The following is a 20,163-nucleotide window of genomic DNA, read 5'->3' on the forward strand; positions in this document are numbered from 1 at the left end:
AGTCCGTAAGACTCTTATTTCCAATTAACCACGAGAAAACCAGAAGCAGCACTGTGGCTCAAGTAGTAGAGCACTAGCCTTGAGCTGAAGAGCTGAGGGGCAGTGGCCAGGCCCAAAGTTCAAGCTCCATGACTGACAAAAAACAAACAAAAAAAGATGCAAAGTAAAATAAAAATAAAAATAAAGCTAGGTGCTTACACCTATAATCCTAGCTACTGAGGAGGCTGAGATCTGAGGATTGTGGTTGGAAGCCAGCCTAGAAAGGAAGTCTGTAAAATTTTCAATTAACCACCAAAAAGCCAAAAGTGTTGAGCAATACTCAAATAATAGAGTGCTAACTTTAAGGTAAAAATAAAGTACTAATGACAATTTGAATTACATGATCTTGTATCAGAACCTTTTGGAAACATCATAAGGAAAACTTTCCAAAAGAAATCAGCCCTATGTAACTTGTGGGCAGGGATGGAAGGGAGAAACTGGGAGAAAGTGAAGGAAGGGGTAACATTGTCCAAAAATAGAAATGTACTCATTACCTAACTTATGAAATGGTAATCCCTCTGTATACCACCTTAATAATAACAATAAAATTATATTTGAGTAAATAAAGGAAAAAAAAGAAATCAGCCATTGCTAGAACTTTCACCATGGACCTTCATACTTAACAAGTCTGGGGTTGTGAAACACTCTATGCACAGAGTTCTTGATTTTCCCTTACCTCATTTCCCCAGCTCCTAATTTCAGTTTTCTCCGGAGCTCATCCACACGAGCTGCCACTTCTTCAGGGCGAATCAAACCATCAACTACATGGTTAAGATGATTCTGGAAATCTTTGAGTTGCTGTTTTAACAGGTTATTATCATCCTATGGAGGAGGTAACATGGAGAGAATCTGTTATTTGTGTGCAAATTTTCAGTGTTAACAAATGAATGAACATTGAAGCACAGAGGATAATTCAGACAATGTCAAATAAAATTCAAATAAAAGTCACTAAAATTTCCCCTAAGTTTGATAAAAATGATTCAACATCATAAGCTACTGATTATATTCTCCTGAATATTTATATTATTTGAATGGCTAATCTACTTCAAACTCAGTGTGATACTGTTGAGCACTATGGAGAATAGAAATGCAATTAACATGTTATTAAGTATCTTCACCATCTGGAATCCTTTCATCTGTGTCCCTACCCATTACTGACCTAGCTTTTTCTATATTACAGACGGTCCCCTCATTACAGTTATTTTGAATTTTTTCTCCAGGGCTGGTGGTATGTGTTACATTTCCCATGAAGGTGGGCAGTGAAAAGCCTCAGCTCCCAGTAAGCCAGGTCATCAGGATGGTGAAACATGATTCTCTGTGTGTGTGTGTGCTGGTACTGAGCCTTGAACTCAGGGCCTGATCACCATCTTTGCTTTTTCACTCAAGGTTGGCACTCTACCACTTTTGAGCCACAGCTCTATTTTTAACTTTTTGATGGTTAGAGACAAGAGTTTCATGGACTTTCCTGCCTGGGCTGTTTTTATACTGTTACTCAGTTCTCAGCCTCCTGAATAGATAGGATTACAGGTGTGAGCTACCAGCACCAGCTACCAGCATCCACAAAAATGCATTTTTGTCTCCCATTATATTTCCAATAAATTACACAAGCTATTCACATTTTATTATAAAATATGATTTGTGTTCTAAGCACATAGGTGTTCTAAGCAAATTTGTAAGCTAGGTTAGAATATTAAATGCATTTAATTTCCTATATTTTCAATTTAAGGTAGGCTTATCAGGATGCAATCCCATCATAAATTGAGGAACATCTGTACTATCTAATCCTGGTCACAAGTGATCTGCCTCAGGCCAGCCAAAAGGACAACAAAAATTGTGTCTAAAATTTGAAGCAAGATTCAGTACAGCAAGTACTGAATAAATTCTGGAACTTAAAAGATTTTCCATCTTAGGACTGGTCCATGATGAACTGAACACAATATTCAGAGAACTAGGAAAAGAGAAATGAAAGAGCCATGTAGCCTCTAAAAGACTGGTAGAGTGATTCTGGTTTCTAGCAAGTTATTTCTTTTTTTGAGCTAGTACCCTGAGGTTTTGTTTCCTTTTATCAAAATGATTTCTACAAAATATAAATGTAGAGTGGGTGTAACCTGTATTCTTGCTGAGGGAACCAGCTTCATAGAAAGCTGACTGTGGTTTCTACCTTTGAGAGGATATCTCCTGAAGATTATATTTTAGTTTTTCTTGCTGTAAAAGAAAGTTCACTGAAGATTTACAAATGAAATAAAGGTATGTGAGGTTTTCTTTAAAATATTACAATCAGAAAAAAAGGTAGATGTAATGAAATGTTGACAACTGTTAAAACTTGATAATGGAAAAATAAAAGGGCATAGACTCATCTTTTTGTGATTGGAGAATTTCCACAGTGAAATTAAAATCTAGAAGACCCAAATATATATACACAAATGCACCCTACTTTCTCTGACACAAGAACACATGTACATCCTTTATGATATTTGCTTCACAAGTGGAACTAATAGCAGTCAAATTTAAATTTTAGGTTATCAGATTTTTTTTTTTTTGGTCGGTCGTGGGGCTTGAACTCTGGGACTGGGCACTGTCCCTCAGCTCTTCAGCTCAAGGAGAGTGCTCTACCACTTGAGCTACAGGGCCACTTCCGGTTTTCTGGTGGTTTATTGGAGATAGGAGTCTCACGGTCTCTCCTGCCCGGGCTGGCTTTGAACTGTGATCCTCAGATCTCAGTCTCCTAAGTAGCTAGGATTACAGGCGTGAGCCACCAGCGCCCTGCTGGTTATCGGATTTAAAAAAAAAAAAACTTTCTGAAAAAATATGTGAAGAATATTTGGAAAAGGTCTATCTGAATGACCTTTTGGAGGCCTTCCCCCAATCCTTATCAATTTTTCCCCTTTATTTCTGGTAATACCAGCTCTACTTCACCCAGACAAGCAGTCCCTGACCACATAAAACAGGGAGATCTGAGTGCTGGTTCATGTATGTGTTATATATTTGTTTTGAGGGAGTTATCTGGAATAGCCTGCCCAACTACTTCTATGACTTTTGAGAACAGGTATAAAAACATTCTGTTAGGAGCTAGGAAGGTGGCTTAGTGGTAGAGGGCTTGCCTTGCATTCATAAGGCCCTGGGTTCGATTCCTCAGCACCATATAAGCAGAAAAAGCCCAGAAGTGGCGCTGTGGCTCAAGTAGGGGAGTGCTAGCCTTAAGCCAAGAGCTGAGGGACAGGGTTCAGGCCCAGAGTTCAGGCCCCACGACCGACAAAAACAAAACAAAGCAAAACTTTCTGTTATACTTTCTCAACAATTACAAAATGACTGCCTTTTAAATAACATCATCTCTGAGAGGAAAACTGTGAAACCATTTATGATTGGTGACCACCATAGTTAAATTCATAGGTAATTACAAAGATCATTCAGTGGAAGAAGGATATACCAATAGAATAATTTTAGCTGAGTCTGGTGACAAATCTGTTTCTAGGAGAAATACAAAGGGTTACTTTCATCTGTGAATTTACGCAGCATACTGTTCACTATGACACTGCCTCCATTTCCTGTACCATCATGTTATAGGAGAATACAGGTAATGGTAGTACCCCACCCAGACTTCTCTGTTTCTAATAATACAAGTTGTTAATACATGTTAGAACAGGAGACTAAATGCTTGATTGAAGTCATCACCATTTTTGGTTGTCCGTATCTGAATTATACTCAGAACAAGTCATACCTGTAGCTGTTTAAGTTGTGCGCGGAGCTCACTGTTTTCTTGTTCCTTTTCTTCTGAGAACTGGGCTTTTCCAAGGGCATTCTTGAGGGATTTTCTTTCCTTCTCAAGTTCTGCTTGAAGTGCTGAATGTTCCAACTATTGTCAGAAGAAGAAATAATAAAAAAGTATAAAACATCAGAAATTTGGGATCCTAACAGGCATTAGTATGTTTATATATATATGCATAAACCTGTAGTTTTATCTTTATACTTTTGAAAAATAAAAAGTTCAGGATCATTTCCCCACATATTCAGCCCTTAAACTACTAACTTAAAACTTGAGGAGTGGGCAACAGAATCTGCTCAGCCAAATCAGAATCTTCCAAGGGAGCCCTAAACATCTATATTTAAAAGCAAATAGTGGTCCTAAAATTATCATATCAAAATCACTTGGCATGTCTGTTAAAAAGGTAGAGGCATCTGGGTGTAGTGGCACATGTCCATAATCTCAGCATCTGGGAGACTGAGGCAGAGGGTGGAGATTTCAATGACAGCCTGAACTATACAGTGAGAGACCCAAGCAGCTGGAAAGGCTCAATCTCAAACTTATGGGTCAGAATCTCTTGTTTGGAGACCAGTGAATTAATATTGTTGCAGTGTACTAATCAGATTTACAGATCTGTAGATCAGGCGGAAAAGATCTTTTATGCTCAATATTCTCAATGTATAGTTTGAAGACCAATCCTTGAGGTCTCAGTATTAAGGGGTAGAAAATCTCTTTCAGTAACAAGTCAGACAGTAAAAAGGCATACACACATACACACCCATACACACACACACATATATATAAAAGACATATGCACACAAATTTAGTGGAAATACAAATGACAAATGCATCATCCAAACTAATAAGGGCCCACTTGAAAAAGAGAGGAGAATTTATAAGGAAATGCCATTTTCAGAAACAATATTTATTGGGGGCTGGGAAGGTGGCTCAGTGGTAGAGCGCTTGTCTTGCATGTATGAGGCCCTGTGTTCGATTCCTCAGCACCACATAAGCAAAAAGAAAAAAAGCTGGAAGTGGCGCTGTAGCTCAAGTGGTAGAGTGCCAGCCTTGAGCTGAAGAGCTGAGGGACAGCGTTCAGGCCCAGAGTTCAGGCCCCATGACCAGACCCCCCCCCAAAAAAAAAAACACCATATTTACTATTATTTGAAAATAGGTCTTTTCTTGTACTTTGTTTTCCCCAACTTCCTGTTTTCTATGCTGATCTTGCCAACTATAGTTTTGTAAAGCATGGTACCTGAGAGATATAACTGATTCTTGTCAAGTTACTGGTATTTGATAAGTAGTGGATTACAGTAGCAAAATTACTATAAAATACAGACATTTTTAGTTCCTTTCAAAATCAAATGAGTGTTCTTTCACATGCATTTCTAAGATTCAAACTATCTGATTAGCTAAATGTATCTATCATTCTCTCACTCAGGAGTAAAGAAAGGAAGATCACAAGTTTGACACTACCTAGGGCAACACAGTAAAACCCTATCTCGAAAAGCAAACCAAACAAAAAAAACCTTATTTCACTTCATATGAACACATATTGATAGTTCCCATGCACCAGGAACTGAAAAAGAGAAACAAGCAGACAGTGTGGTTATTCACTGAGCTCTGAGTCTGGTTAGAATGGTAGGGAGCCACATAAAGATATTATCATGCAAGTACAAAATGCCTAACTGAGCAAAGGTTACAGGAAAACCTAAGTAGAGTCCTGGAGCCAACTTTTCACCAGACATAAAAAAGCTAGTAGTAGGGCTTCCTACAGAAAGGTAAAGCCATTTGAATAACAACCTAAAAAAACTGTGTGTCAATGATGGAAATGAACTACACAATTTGGGCAGAGGGAAGTCAGGAGGGGAAAAACTGGAGAATAAGGGAGGGGTTGACACTGTACAAAAGGAAATGCATTACCTGACCTATGTAACTCCTCTGTACATCACCTTTACAATAAAATTTTAAAATAAAAAATAAATGATTTTCTCAACAAGTGAACTGTAAAGTTAGAGATAATCAATAAAAACTGGTACATCTAAAATAATTGTGTAGGGCTGGGAAGGTGGCTCAGCGGTAGAGTGCTTGCCTTGCATGCATGAGGCCCTGGGTTCGATTCCTCAGCAGCACATAAGCAAAAAGAAAATGCTCGAAGTGGCGCTGTGGCTCAAGTGGTAGAGTGCTAGCCTTGAGCTGAAGAGCTGAGGGACAGCGCCCAGGCCCAGAGTTCAGGCCCCACGACCAGACCCCCCCCCAAAAAATAAAATAAAATAATTGTGTATACATATATACGTTAACATATATGTATGTGCATATTTGTGCATATACATAATACACATTTTTTTTCTTTCTTCAGAGTACTCAGTCTGGGACTTAAACTCAGGGCCTGGGCACTGTCCCTAAGCTTTTGTGCTCAAGGTTAGTGCACTACCACCTGAGCCACAGCACCACTTCCGGCTTTCAGTAGTTAATGGGAGTTAAGAGTCTCATGGTCTTTTCTGCTTGGGCTTGGCTTCAAATGACAATCCTCAGATCTTAGCCTCCTCAGTATCTACGATTAAGGTATAAGCCACTGGAGCTTAGTAAAAAATGTATTTTAAATTTGATAAAGGGTATATTATAGCTAGCCTCTACTTTTTGCCTTTACATCTCACCCTGTTTTCTTACTCTTCTCTGTTTATGCCTCTAATTCTGGAGACATACTGTTAGCACTTTAATATTTTGCTCTTTCTCTCCTATTCTTCTGTCTAGATCACTCAATCCTTCCTGACACTACCCTGTTTATCCTTCAAGCCTTAGCTGAAAACATAATTTCTTTTTTTAGGCTGGTTCTAAAGTTTATCTAAGGGCCTTGTCCTTGTTAGGCAAGTACTCTTATCACTTGAATGATGTCTTTAGTCTTTTTGCTTTATTTATAGAAACATGTTTTGGCTGGGTCTGTAGGATGGTCTTCTCTAACTATCTCCCTTCCTTTGCTATAGTATTCTGTCTCTTTCTTCTTCACCTGTGTCCTGTGGTTTGTTAGCCCACAGGCAGTGATTATGCCTATTTGGTCCCTACAGCATTCACAGTCAACAAGCCAACAACCAATAACCAATCAATGATATTTATCGAATGGATATTTTCCTCGAATTTACAAGTATAACGAACTAGTAGATCTTTTAACTAACAATAAAAGGAAGCAAAAATGAAGTTTAACATCAACATAAAAGAAGTCTCTTAAAGCTATTCTGGGAAAGGAAGGCTGACTAGGTGTTTTTATAGACATGGATCTTATTTATCGTTGTCTTTCACAAAAGGATAGGCTGGGAGACTCAAGAGCCATAAAGTGATTTGCCCATGTACTCACAGAGATAGTATCTGAACTCAGGATGTTTGATTCCAAAAACGTGTCTTTCCCTACACTCCAAATGTGTTATATTGAAAAGTACTTAATATTAAATTGAAATATGATTTTTAGCGTGTATTAGTTGTATAAAGGGGTTTTATCATATATTTCTGTACATGCATATAATGTACTTTGATGATATTTACTCCCTCTCGTCCAGAAGTAAGGTTCTTTTTTTTTTTTTTTTTTCCGGTCGTGGGGCCTGAACTCTGGGCCTGGGCGCTGTCCCTCAGCTCTTCAGCTCAAGACTAGCACTCTACCATTTGAGCCACAGTGCCACTTCCGGCTTTTTTCTTTTTGCTTATGTGGTGCTGAGGAATCGAACCCAGGGCCTCAGGCATGCAAGGCAAGCACTCTACCACTGAGCCATCTTCCCAGCCCCAGAAGTAAGGTTCTTGAGCATAGGCTTCATCGTTTCTAGTTGGTGTATGGTCCTACTTACCTGAGTAAGACTTGTGAGTTTTTCCAACTCTTCCTTGAGCCTGTTGCTTTCAGCATCCCTTAACCTTAGCTGAGCCTCTAGCTCAGCCTCATAGGCATTGAGATCTCCTTGAGTCTGCTGCAGGGATGCATTTACTTCTTGTTGCTCTTGGAGGGCACTTTCTAGCTCTGCCAGCTCCTGGAAGAAGACCAGAAAGTTTACTGCACATTCCTCACAGTGCTGCTTAAACATCTGTAAGTCGTTGTAAGTAACTTGAGCACAGTAAACCCAGTGCTGATGCCTGGCACAGAAAATTTTAATTTGCAACCTGATGAAATCTCAGGCTATGCTCATACTAGCTGGAAAATAAAATCCTAACCCAATATAATCAGAAAGGTCAGTAAGCTATCAACATGTTGCTTTCTAAAGTAATCAGTTATATGATTATTTTTTTTAAAAAAACAAGGAAGACAGGAGGCACCAAGCCTCAAATTTAAGGCCTACTTTCCATTAGATACTGGACTAAATGTTTTTATTAGTTTCCAGAATAATGAATTCCTACAAGTCAAAGAAAAGCCAAGGCAATAAAACAGAAAATAAGAATATAGAATTCACTGTAGAGGAAATATGAATGGAAAATAAAGAAAAAGAAGTCTGTTCAGGGCTGGGAAGGTGGCTCAGTGGTAGAGCACTTGCCCTGCATGCCTGAGGCCCTGGGTTCGATTCCTCAGTACCACATAAGCAAAAAGAAAAAAGCCAGAAGTGGCGGTGTGACTCAAGTGGTAGAGTGCCAGCCTTGAGCTGAAGAGCTGAGGGACAGCGCCCAGGCCCAGAGTTCAGGCCCCACGACTGGACACCTTCCCCTCCCCCGCCAAAAAAAAGAAGTCTCTTCAGCTAAATAAAATACTCCTGTATATGGAATATCAAGGAACAAATTAAAATAACCATAAGGAAATAATTAGGAACATTTAGAATGTGGGACAAACCAGGCTGGGAAGGTGGCTCAGTGGTAGAGCGCTTGCCTTGCATGCCTGAGGCCCTGGGTTCGATTCCTCAGCACCACATAAGCAAAAAAAAAGCCAGAAATGGCGCTAAGGCTCAAGTGGTATAGTGGTAGCCTTGAGCTGAAGAGCTGAGGGACAGGGTTCAGGCCCAGAGTTCAGGCCCCACAACTAGACCCCCCCTCCAAAAAAAAGAATGTGGGACAAACCACAGCATTAGCAGCCTGGGTTCTACATTCACTCTTTCTCACTATATGAGAAGCTTCTTGGGAAAATGTGAACATGGTTCAGATGAAGGGATGATGCTATGATGCCTGTAACTAATGAGCATGACCGAAAACTATGGATCTATGGACAAATACAGCAAAATATTAAGTCTAAGAGGGCTCATAGTCATTGAACTATTCTTTCAATTTTTCTGTTAAAAGCAACAATTTTTATATTACAAAGATGGGGGAAAAGATGCCATTTAGAATGTAACATAGCTATGCATTGGTGGCTCACACCTGAAATCCCAGCTACTCAGGAGGCTGAGACCTGAGGATCATAGTTCGAAGCCAGTCTAGGCAGCAAAGTCCATGAGACTCTTATCTCCAATTAATCACCAGAAAACTGGAAGTAGCACTGTGGCTCAAAGTGGTAGAGAGCTATCCTTGGGCAACATGGCTCAAGAGACAGTGCCAAGCCCTGAGTTCAAGCCCCATGACTGAGCAAAAAAAAAAAAAAAGCAGCAGATTGGCAAACATGAAGCCTGACCTATTACTGCATTTCTTGTCAGATGTGGTAGCACACTTCTGTAATCCCACTACACAAAAGGCAGATGCAGAAGGATTCTGACTATAAAGGATAGCCTGAGCCAATAGTAAACAAAAATAAATAAATTTAAATTTAAATATTACATTTCCTGAGTCTGATAATTCTTCTATATTTACTCCAGAAAATGTCTTTATTCTGAGAAATCACATACTGAAATCTATAGGGGCAAAGATGCATGACATCTGTAACTAATTCTCAAATGGCTCAGGAAAAAAGTCTACTTAAGCTGGGTGCTGATGGCTCACACCTGTAATCCTAGCTATTCATGAGGCTGAAATCTGAGGATTACAGTTCAAAACCAGCAGAAAAGTCTTTTGTGAAACTCTTATCTCCAATAAAGCACCAGAAAGCTGGAAGTGGCACTGTGGCTCAAGTGGTAGAGCACTTGCTTTGTGCTCAAGAGCTGAGGGACAGAGCCCAGACCCAGAGTTCAAGCACCATGACCAACAAAAAATAAATCAAATCAAATAGGTGCAGGGTTTCATGCCTGTTATCCTAAAGTATGTGGGAGGCTGAGACTAGGAGTATAGTACCAGGTCAGCCTGGGCAGAAAAATACATGAGAAGTCATCTCTAAGGAAGGAAGCTAGATATGGTAGTCCACACACTTATGATACCAGCAACACTGGATGGGAAGCCTAAAAGTAGGTGCTCCAGTGCAAGGCAGCAGGTGAGACCCTATCCTAAAGACAATCAGTTAAAAGCAGGGCTAGAGGCATGGTTCAGGGTATCATAACAGTTTAGCAAATGTGTAAGGCCCTGAATTTAAACTCTACATAGCCCTTCCACCAAGAAAAGCATATAAATCATGTAAAAATTAAGTATGAGAGAAAAAGTGGCTAGTGATGGCACATTAGATCATGGAAGAGGCCTATTCACCTCACGGCAGTGAGGCAGCAAAGAAAAAGAAAAAGGAAAGTCTGAGGTCCCAGTATCTCCTTCAATGTCCTAAACTTCCTTCCACTAGGCATCACCTCTCAAAGGTTCTGCTGTTTTCCCGTAATGCCACAGGCTGAGGACCAAGCCTTTATTATGTGCCTTTTAAGCCATTTATGCTAAGTACACAGTCTGCAAGCTCAAGATGCACACAGAATGTTACATTCAGAATAGTGAGTAATAGCAGAAGATTATAAACAACCCAAGCGTCCTCCAAAAGGAGAATGAATAAATAATAACTTTGTGGAATGTACATACAATAGGATGTTACATACATCAATAAGAATAAGATGGAGCCCCATGTCTCAATGTGTATAAATTCTCAACAAGCAAATATGAAGGAAGAAAAGAAGCAACAATGAATATGTACACTGTAACACCTTGGAGCACCGATTGCTTACGGAACATATAAAAACACATGCATATGTGTCCATGCATGTATGTATACAAAATAAAAGAACAGAGACGCAGGAAAATAACTATATTCAGGGTTGTATTACTTTTGGGAAAGGAGTTCACAGAGATTTTCATATATATATATATATATATATATATATATATATATATATATATATATATTTGCAATGTCTTATTTCTTAAGCTGCATTGTAAGAATACAAAGTTAAATGTATTTCTGATACTTTTTATATGCCTGAGGGTTTTTATATTAAAAATATGAATTACAGCCAGACTCTGGTGGCTCACACCTATAATCCTAGCTACTCAAGAGGCTGTGATCTGAGGATGATGGTGGTTCAAAGCCAGCCGGGGCAGGAAAGTCCATGAGACTCTCACCTCCAATTAACCCCCAGAAAACCAGAAGTGGTGCTGTGGCGCAAGTGGCAGAGTGCTAGCCTTGAGCTGAAGAGCTGAGGGACAGCACTCAAGCCCATAGCTCAAGCCCACAACTGACACTGACAAAAATAAAAGAAAATTTATATATATATATATATATATATATATATATATATATATTGCAATTTCCAGAAAGCAGCTCTTATGAACATGAAATTTGGGGAAACCTTTAGTAACAACAATATCTACCAAAAACCTAAAACAGAATAAGTGAAATTTCCTAATGAGTAGACAACAAATTAGAAAAGCGTAATTTACAGCAATGCCTGTCTTCATGTATAATACCAAAATTAATATTGCCTCTATTATAAAGTAATAACAATAAAATAAGCTACAATGTGCTTTATAATTCTTCTGCAAATAATAAAAATACAAGCTTTCATATGGTATTCTTGTTAGATAAAGTAGGATTGTCTTTACAGTTATTATCAACAATACCTTTCAGGGACAGAAATAGAGTCAAAATAATCTTCCCTTTCTTAGCAAAGGAAAAATAATGATTCCAAATGTTTCACAGTTAAAGAAGAAAAATCCCACCAATTAAAAAAAAAGTACCCAATAGCCACTATTACTTTTTGTCACTTATTTCTAACTCTTTCAAATGTCTTAATTTGGATATCTACTACTGAAGCTAAGGAAAATGGAAGGAACAAATCCTACCTTCCGCATGTTTTCTGCATCTATGGCAACTATCTCCAGTTCATCCCTCTCCTGCTGGACATCAGACAGTCTTTGCAGCAGCATCTCTCTCTCATCCTGTAGCTGCCTACACTCATTCTGGGCCAGAGCTGCCTGGTCTTTGATGGTCCCGAGGTATTCCTGCAGCCCACTGATGACACCTTCTAAATCCTTCTTCAGAGCTTCATTTGCTGCTATCTGGCCTAAATCAGATGGAAAGAATAATAATGTATATTTTAAAAGTATTGTTTTGTCTCCTCAGCAATTAGTTACTAAGTGAAATTCTAAGCTTATAATTATATCCTATCATAGTTTTCTGTTTCAAGATATAATGGTAATTTTCTTCTATTATATGTAGTATAGGAATATTAATCAGGTAAAATATACAAATAGTATTTGGAATATATTCACAGAATGCTTAAAAAGTTCATGCTGTAAAATGTTTAAATTATTTCTAAATGAAAAAACAAAAAATGTGTAGCAGAACTGTGAATTCTTGTTGCTGAGTACACAAAGCAAAAGTACTCAAAAATCAAGATGAATCCAAGACAGGCATCATAAACATGTAACCTGAAAACTTAAACCAAAACTAAACATGTTTGTTGCCAAATACTTTGTAAACACTTATTTTCAATCCTCCAAACTGATCAAGATAGAAATAACCTGTTCAAGGTGACACAGTGACAATGGCCAAGCAGGGACTTGCTCTTTTTCACTGATCTTAGCTTTTACTTCTCAGTCTTCTATTTCCCTCTGCCACTGTCATAGAAATCTTGAAAAAAAAATATTTTTTTTCTGGTCCTAGGGCTTGAACTAGGACATAGGCACTATCCTTGAGGTTTTGTTTTGTTTTTGTTTTGCTCAGGCTAGTGCTCTACCACTTGAGTTACAGCTCCATTTCTGGCTTTTTTGTAGTTAATTGAAGATAAGAATCTCAGACTTTCTTGTCCAGGCTGGCTTTGAACCACAATCCTCAGATTTCAGCCTCTTGAATAGCTAGGATTATAGGTGTGAGCCATTGGGCACACAGTTATATTTTTACTTTTCAAAAATCATATTTTTTATGCTTTTTGATACTATTTTTAAAAGACATTTGAGTCTTTCTTGGAGTGTTCATCATATATAAAATGTCAAGTTTAAACTTGCCTTTCTGAAGTGGGAAATAAATTTCTTAATATACTGCTAAGATATTGGATTTCCTAGTGCTAACAGAATTTGCTTTGTGTTTTATACATTGGAGACAATTGTGGCAGAGCTTATCATCATGCACTGACTTCATTCTTGCCTACTCAGTAGAATGACCTGACCCAGTAGGCATCAATGCAACAAAACATCATTAAAAAGAAAACCTTTTTTAGTTTTCAACATAGTTTGGGGGCCGGGTGCCAGTGGCTATGCCTGTAATCCTGCTACTCAGGAAGCTGAGATCTGAGGATCCCAGCTTGAAGCCAGCCCAGGCAGGAAAGTCCATGAGACTCTTATCTCCAATAAACCATCAGAAAACAGGAAGTGGCACGGTGGTGCAAGTGGTAGAGTGCTAGCCTGAGCTGAAGAGATGAGGGACAGCGCCGAGGCCCAGAGTTAAAGCCCTGCAACCACCACCACCAACAACAAAAATAATTTTGGGTATTTTGCAAACACTTTTATATCAAAGCACTAACTGGTGAACCATACATATCTGTTTGGGTATCATTTTTTTTTGTTACCTAAAATCAAATTAAATTCTCACCATCTGTAAGTTGTTGTTCAAGATCCTTAATCTCCTCAGTCTCCTTAGCAATTCTAGAAAGTATATCATCCAAACGGCTTTCCAGTTGTTTGTACTGCTTGTTCATAGTGTCAAGCTGTTGTTCTTTACCCCTTTTTTGTGCCTTCACATGAGACTGAAATGAAAAAAAAAAAAAACAAGCCCAAGTTACTTATATTTTATAATAATCCTTAACAATAGGGCCTTGTACATTCTAGGCAAGTACTCTACCACTTCAGTTATGTCCAGAACTCCTAAACAACATTTTGTTGGTGGTGGTAGTGGCAGTGGCGGTGAAGATGGCATTGTCTGTTTTTGCTAAACATTTTTAAATGAAGAATACAAAATAGAACCAATTACCTATCTACCCTTTCATTTTACAAATGAGCAAACCCAGTGTAAGGTTCATCAAATGACTTGCCCAAGTCTCCTTAGGTAACTGTTGATATGGATACAAAGTAATTCCCCAGAGAACTTCTGCCTTCCCACTCCCCCAAACCCAAGACTAAAATTGCCCCCACAGGATCAGAGGACTAGAACTAAAGATAAAACCATCAGGAAAGAGAACTGTATCTGAACCACAAAGGAGTACATTTTTTAATATTAGATGTCTGCTTTCCCCAAATACTAGGAAAAAGTCTCTTCATTATTTATGAACTAATGAGTAGCACTTTGATAAAAAGACTTTTATTTTACCAGTAAACTTGATGAGATTTTCAAATCTTGTCTTTTCTCTATACTCCTAAAATACCCAGCCGACATCTTTCTGAAATCAATCTGTTTAAAGAAATCTTTTATGTTCTGAAACCTAAGAACTGCAATTAACAGCTTGTACTGTAAATAAACTTTGAGCATTTATGGCTAAAGAAAGATTTAAAAAACTATTTTAATCTAAATCAATAAATCCTTAAAATTCACTGCTAAAAATCCATTAAAACCTCTTTATTTGCAGGTCAAAATTTGATTCAAGTGCTAGTGGCATACAATAAATACACTAGAACAACAAGATTCAGCTATTTTCACTATTGTGGTACACACAAAAGAGTTATTGTAAAAACAGGAACTTAAATCTGACTCCTCCTCCCCCTAAGTCCTTTGTACAAAGAGAAAACGACCATACCTTAACTTAGAATCTGTCCTGTTAAAACAACCATGAAGAAAAGAGAAATTGTGCGCTGAATGCTCTACCGCTGTCTTCAAATTCACGTGGACTTTCCTCTCTGACAGCCACATTTTTGCAAGCACCTCCAAATCTGTAACTTCCCAGAGTTCAAACCACGTTCCCAACCATGAGTGAGCGGCAGCCCAGCCTCCAGTCACTGATAGCCTCTGCTGGCAGGCCCCACCCTCCCCTCTTTAAATCTAAACAGAGGAAGCTCCCGAAGGCCAATCACACCAAAAGCTGCAAGCAGTTCTACTGGCTAATCCCCTAGAGAACTGCTCACTCTTTGCTCTCATTGGGCGGTTCCCGATAGAAGAGAGCGACACAGAGCTCCTTTATTATGTTTGCTTCCAGGGTATTTGTACTTCTAGCTATTAACAACTTAATAACGAAAATGGAGCTTCATAGTCAAATAGTACCTTTTCCTTTTGAAACCTAGCAAAATGCTTTTACATTTTGAAAACCCAACTAGGCTTGATTCTGAGCTAATTTTAAAATGATTTCTTTTGACCTTTGATCATTTTATGATGAGAAGATCATTAAAGTAGCTTAAGCAAGGGCTCTGACCCTTCCTAAAAGGGTGATTAGTGCAAATCAATTAAGTTATTTTTCTTTTTATTTTTTTTCCCTAAGAAATATTTTTATTGTTATTATAAAGGTGATATACAGAGGGGTTACAGTTATATAATTCTTTTTTTTTTTGTCAGTTGTGAACTCTGGGCCTGGGAGCTGTCCCTCAGCTCTTCAGCTCAAGGCTAGCACTCTACCACTTGAGCCACAAGCACCACTTCGGTTTTCTGGTGGTTAATTGGAGCTAAGAGCCTCACAGACTTTGCTGCCCAGGCTGGCTTCGAACCATGATCCTCAGATCTCAGCTTCCTGAGTAGCTAGGATTATAGGCATGAGCCACCAGTTCCTGGCTACCCCCCAATTTTTTTAGTAGTTCTAACAAAAAAGAAACAAGGTTTGTAATGGTCTGCTCCCATTAGTACAGAGCAATTCTAGCTACCTTCAAAATAGACACCATTCTAATGTATCATTTCTTTATAAAAATACAGCGAGGGGCTGGGAAGGTGGCTCAGTGGTAGAGCACATGCCTTGCATGCATGAGGCCCTGGGTTCGATTCCTCAGCACCACATAAGCAAAAAGAAAAAAAGCCGGAAGTGGCGCTGTAGAAAGTGGTAGAGCACTAGCCTTGAACTGAAGAGCTGAGGGACAGTGCCCAGGCCCAGAGTTCAGGCCTCTGGACCGGACCCTCCCCCCCCTCAAAAAAACAGTGAAATTTAAACTCCCTATCTACCCAGAATGTCACAGTAGTTCGTTGAAGGTTCTAATTACAGTCATGTCAGAGAAATGGAAGAAGTAGCACTTCAGCTTTGGGTAGGGCCTGCAGGCTCTTTCCTTCCTACCTCTAGGACTTAAGCATGCATCAACAAAGGGCTAGCCCCAAGAGACACAGACATTAGTGCCATATACAATTATTACCCTCAGGGATCTTACATAAATCAGGTTCTGAACAAATAAATACAATAAAATAAGGTAATATTGACTCCATAACACAATTATAGAACCTAAAACCTCCCATCTTTCACCTAAAATTTTTTCTTAAAATAATCAAAACTACTCTTGGTTTCAATGTTAATATTATATCTTAAGCTTTTGTTAGAAAGCTTTTGTCTATGATGATAAAATTATCCCTTATGAGAATTAGTTGTTATATATTTTATTAAAATGTTTAATTAATCAAGTATTTACAGCAATTTATAGCACTGTCTTTATCATGTTTAATCTTATGTTTTCTGTTAATACAGAGTAAAGTTTTTTAAAAGATAATGCTGACTCACCTAAAGAGACAAGATCCTGACCCACCTGACCACAGCTGGTCATATCTAAAAAGACTCATTTCAGCCAGGTGCCCACTGGCTCATGCCTGTAACTAGCTACTCAGGAGGCTGAGATCTGAGGATCATGGTTCTAAGCTAGCCCGGGCAGCTAAGTCTGTGAGACTCTTACCTCCAATAAACTAGTCAGAAAACCAGAAGTGGCACTGTGGCTCAAGTGGTAGAGCACTATCCTTGAGCTAAAGAGCTGAGAGACAGCTCCCAGGCCCAGAGTTCAAGCCCTACCACCAACCAAAAAAGACACACTTCAGAGAAATGTTTCATTTTTAAGGATAAAACAATATGAAACAGAAAATGGCTTTAGTGGAATATTTGCATAAATGATTAAAAAAGAGGTAGAAAAAGGTATTAACTTCCTTTAGCTAGCACTTTACCATTTGAGCCACAGCTCCCCTTCCAGTTTATTTGGTAGTTAGTTGGAGATAATAGTCTCATGAACCTTCTTGCCCAAGCTGGCTTCAAAACACAATCCTCAGATCTCAGCCTCCTGAGTATTTAGGATTAAAAGTATGAGCCACTGATGCCCTGCCTCTTTCTGGCAAGGAGGCAAGAAAGGAGAAAAAGTAAGAAGTCTACAGAGCATCTTTAAGCAAGTTTCTCTCACTCTGAAATATAATGAAACTTAAGCACTTAAAAAAAAAGTATACCATGAAGCCATTGTTTAGTGAAAGCTATTTCCTTGAAGCCCTAGGTTATTTCATATATATATATATATATATATTGCATATATATATATGTATATAATATACAAACATGTTCTTTGACTATATATACATTATATTAAAAAACAAATCTGTTCATCAAACTAAGAGATTTCCAGAAAGAACTCTTGAGTGAAAGCAATAAGACATTTTATCAAAATAGGATAATATTCTCGTCTCTATAGAAGTCAAAAGTCCTTAGTTTACTTACATGCTTAGGGTCTTTGGGATCCAGGCTCTCTATAGTTGTTTGTATATCTTCGATCTCCTTCTGCTTTTCAGCCATTTCTTGCCTTTGCTTTTTCATCTGCATTTCTAGATCCAGAGCTTCCTGGCGTAATTTATTCAACAGTTGTATTCTACCACTCAATTGCTTGAAAAGAAGGTCTTTTTCTGTTTCTGAAATCTAAGCCACCCACACGGCAACCACACAAAATTAACAAAGAACAGCAACAAAAATGTGTACAACAACTACAATTTAAAAAAGTATCCAATGTTATATCAATTTGTTTTTAAAATAAAATGTGGGGCGTAACCTAGGCACTCCACGTATACCTTATGCTTTTAATGCTAGTTATATGCAGAAAATCTTATTTTGCAGGTTTATGAAAATTAATAATTTAGTAACAGGCACAAGTAAAAGTTGTCATTTTACTTAGTACAAGAAAACTGTAAAATACTAAATTAAACTATAATAGTAAAGATAAATGAGTTTATAATGTGCCAGGCATTGTTCTAAACTGTAATTTGCTTTAAATTTTAACTAATTCACTCTACATTTGAACCAGCATAATTTTAAATCTGACTTATTTAGGTGACCCTGGGGTTTGAACTCAGGGCTGTGCACCTATTGTACAGGGGCTTTACCACTAAACCATGCTTCTAGTATTGGTTAGCACTTCTTGCCAGCTTGGATTGTATACCTGAACTGCAATCTACCTATGTTTCACTTCCCACTCTAGCTGGGATGAAAGGTATATATACCATGTCCAGCTTCTTTCACTAAGATGTAATCTCAAGGACTTTTCTGCCTACCTTTGCCCGTGACCTTGATCCTTCTGATCTCAGCTTCCCAAGTAGCTAGGATTACAACAAGGAATAAACCACTGGTACTCAATTTATTTCCATCTCCAAAACACACAATGTAGAATATATACTTATCCTGTCTGGACATAGTGACATACACCTCTAATACCAGCTTTTTGGGAGGTAGAGATAAGAGGATCACAATTTCAGGCCAGTCCAGGCAAAAAGTTAGCCAGACTCACTAGCTTAACAAATAAACTGGGCATGGTGGTTACTGCCTGTAATCCTGCTATGAAAGTACTTTTGCCTAAGCAAAAGTAAAGGACCCTATATAAAAAACAAAGAAAGGAAAAAAGAAAAGAAAGGAGACACAAAAAGCAAAAGGCTAATGGCATGTAGAATGTTTGCCTCATGTAAAAATGAGGCCCTTAGTTTACCTAGTACCACCAAAAAAAAAGTACATTTATCCAAGTTATACAGGTCAAGAAGCTTATATACTCTATCTGCTACTTTGAACAATTTTTAGCACAGAAATTTACGTAAGTGTAGAAATGTTTCTCAAAAATCTGTTATTAAAGTATAAAATAAGATGAAAATAAAAGTATGAGGAGCTCTTCAGCTTTTGTTCGCCATCGTGATTACTGTGCCTTCCAGAGCTTCTCATCATGTCTTCTCACAAGACTTTCAGAATCAAGTGGTTTCTGGCCAAGAAACAAAAGCAAAATCGCCCTATTCCCCAGTGGATTCGGATGAAAACTGGTAACAAAATCAGGTACAACTCCAAGAGAAGACACTGGAGGAAAACCAAGCTGGGTCTTTAAGGATTGCTTCAGATGCCCACATATTTATGCTCTACCATGAACCAAGCTGAAACGTCAGTACTGCCTGGACTGACAGTTGGGCATTTTTTAAATGGATTTTTCTTTGGTTATTTTAATAATGGGCACAGTAATAAACATGTAATAAATATTACATTTGAGAAAGAAGTATGGAAGGAAATGATGAATATTGATGAATATGCAATTAATTCCCCATGATTGTAATATTTTTTTAATCAGGAAAAAAATTTAAGAATTCCCTGTTACGGCTGGGAAGGTGGCTCAGTGGTAGAGCACTTGCCTCGCATGCATAAGGCCCTGGGTTCGATTCCTCAGCACCACGTAAACAGATAAAGCCAGAAGTGGCACTGTGGGCTCAAGCTGTCGAGTGCTCACCTAGAGCTGAAGAGCTGAGGGGCAGCGCCTAGGCCCAGAGTTCAGGTCCACGACCCACAAAAAAAAAAAAAAAAAAGAATTCCCTGTTACCTGGTAAAGTCATGTCATACTATATTGTAAATTACAAAAAAAAAAAAAAAAAATTTTGGGAGGGTCTGGTGGTGGGGCCTGAACTCTGGTCCTGGGCGCTGTCCCTCAGCTCTTCAGCTCAAAGCTAGCGCTCTACCACTTGAGCCACAGCGCCACTTCCGGCATTTTTTTTCCTTTTTGCTTATGTGGTGCTGAGGAATCAAACCCAGGGCCTCATGCATGCAAGGCAAGCATTCTCCCACTGAGCCACCTTCCCAGCCCGTACAAAAAATTTTTATTGAGATTTTTTTAGTTTACTGATAAGAAGTAGGCTGAAATTTAAATATGTTAGCAGTATAAGAAAATACAATATCTAGGCTATTTTCCTTATCAAAATTTTTCTTAGAAGAAGAAAGAAGGATGGCCAATAGACACATGAAGAAATGTTCAACATCCCTAGCCAT

The 20,163-nt window shown here is 38.4% G+C and overlaps 1 protein-coding gene and 1 pseudogene across 5 annotated transcripts in view; one reads left to right on the forward strand and one right to left on the reverse strand.

The window, feature by feature from the left end:
• Cntrl (centriolin) overlaps window positions 1-20,163 on the reverse strand; it is an 87,234-nt gene that overhangs the window by 40,353 nt on the left and 26,718 nt on the right. For 3 of the 4 annotated variants that reach the window (XM_013030140.1, XM_013030138.1, XM_013030142.1), the window contains exons 11-16: window positions 17,602-17,796; window positions 13,608-13,761; window positions 11,861-12,081; window positions 7,615-7,791; window positions 3,758-3,892; window positions 716-861 (exon numbers count right to left, since the gene is read on the reverse strand). In XM_013030140.1, coding sequence (XP_012885594.1) covers window positions 716-861; window positions 3,758-3,892; window positions 7,615-7,791; window positions 11,861-12,081; window positions 13,608-13,761; window positions 17,602-17,796 — 1,028 coding nt within the window. Of the gene's footprint in view, window positions 1-715; window positions 862-3,757; window positions 3,893-7,614; window positions 7,792-11,860; window positions 12,082-13,607; window positions 13,762-14,745; window positions 14,940-17,601; window positions 17,797-20,163 lie in introns of those variants that run through there. The other variant, XM_013030141.1, reaches the window with a different exon arrangement.
• Window positions 18,302-19,268, forward strand: LOC105996157 (annotated as a pseudogene). The gene is made up of 2 exons (XR_001175593.1): window positions 18,302-18,307; window positions 19,073-19,268. The product of XR_001175593.1 is annotated as a 60S ribosomal protein L39 pseudogene (transcript).

Source organism: Dipodomys ordii, unplaced genomic scaffold, assembly GCF_000151885.1.
Source record: "Dipodomys ordii isolate 6190 unplaced genomic scaffold, Dord_2.0 Scaffold127, whole genome shotgun sequence".
Lineage (NCBI taxonomy): Eukaryota > Metazoa > Chordata > Mammalia > Rodentia > Heteromyidae > Dipodomys > Dipodomys ordii.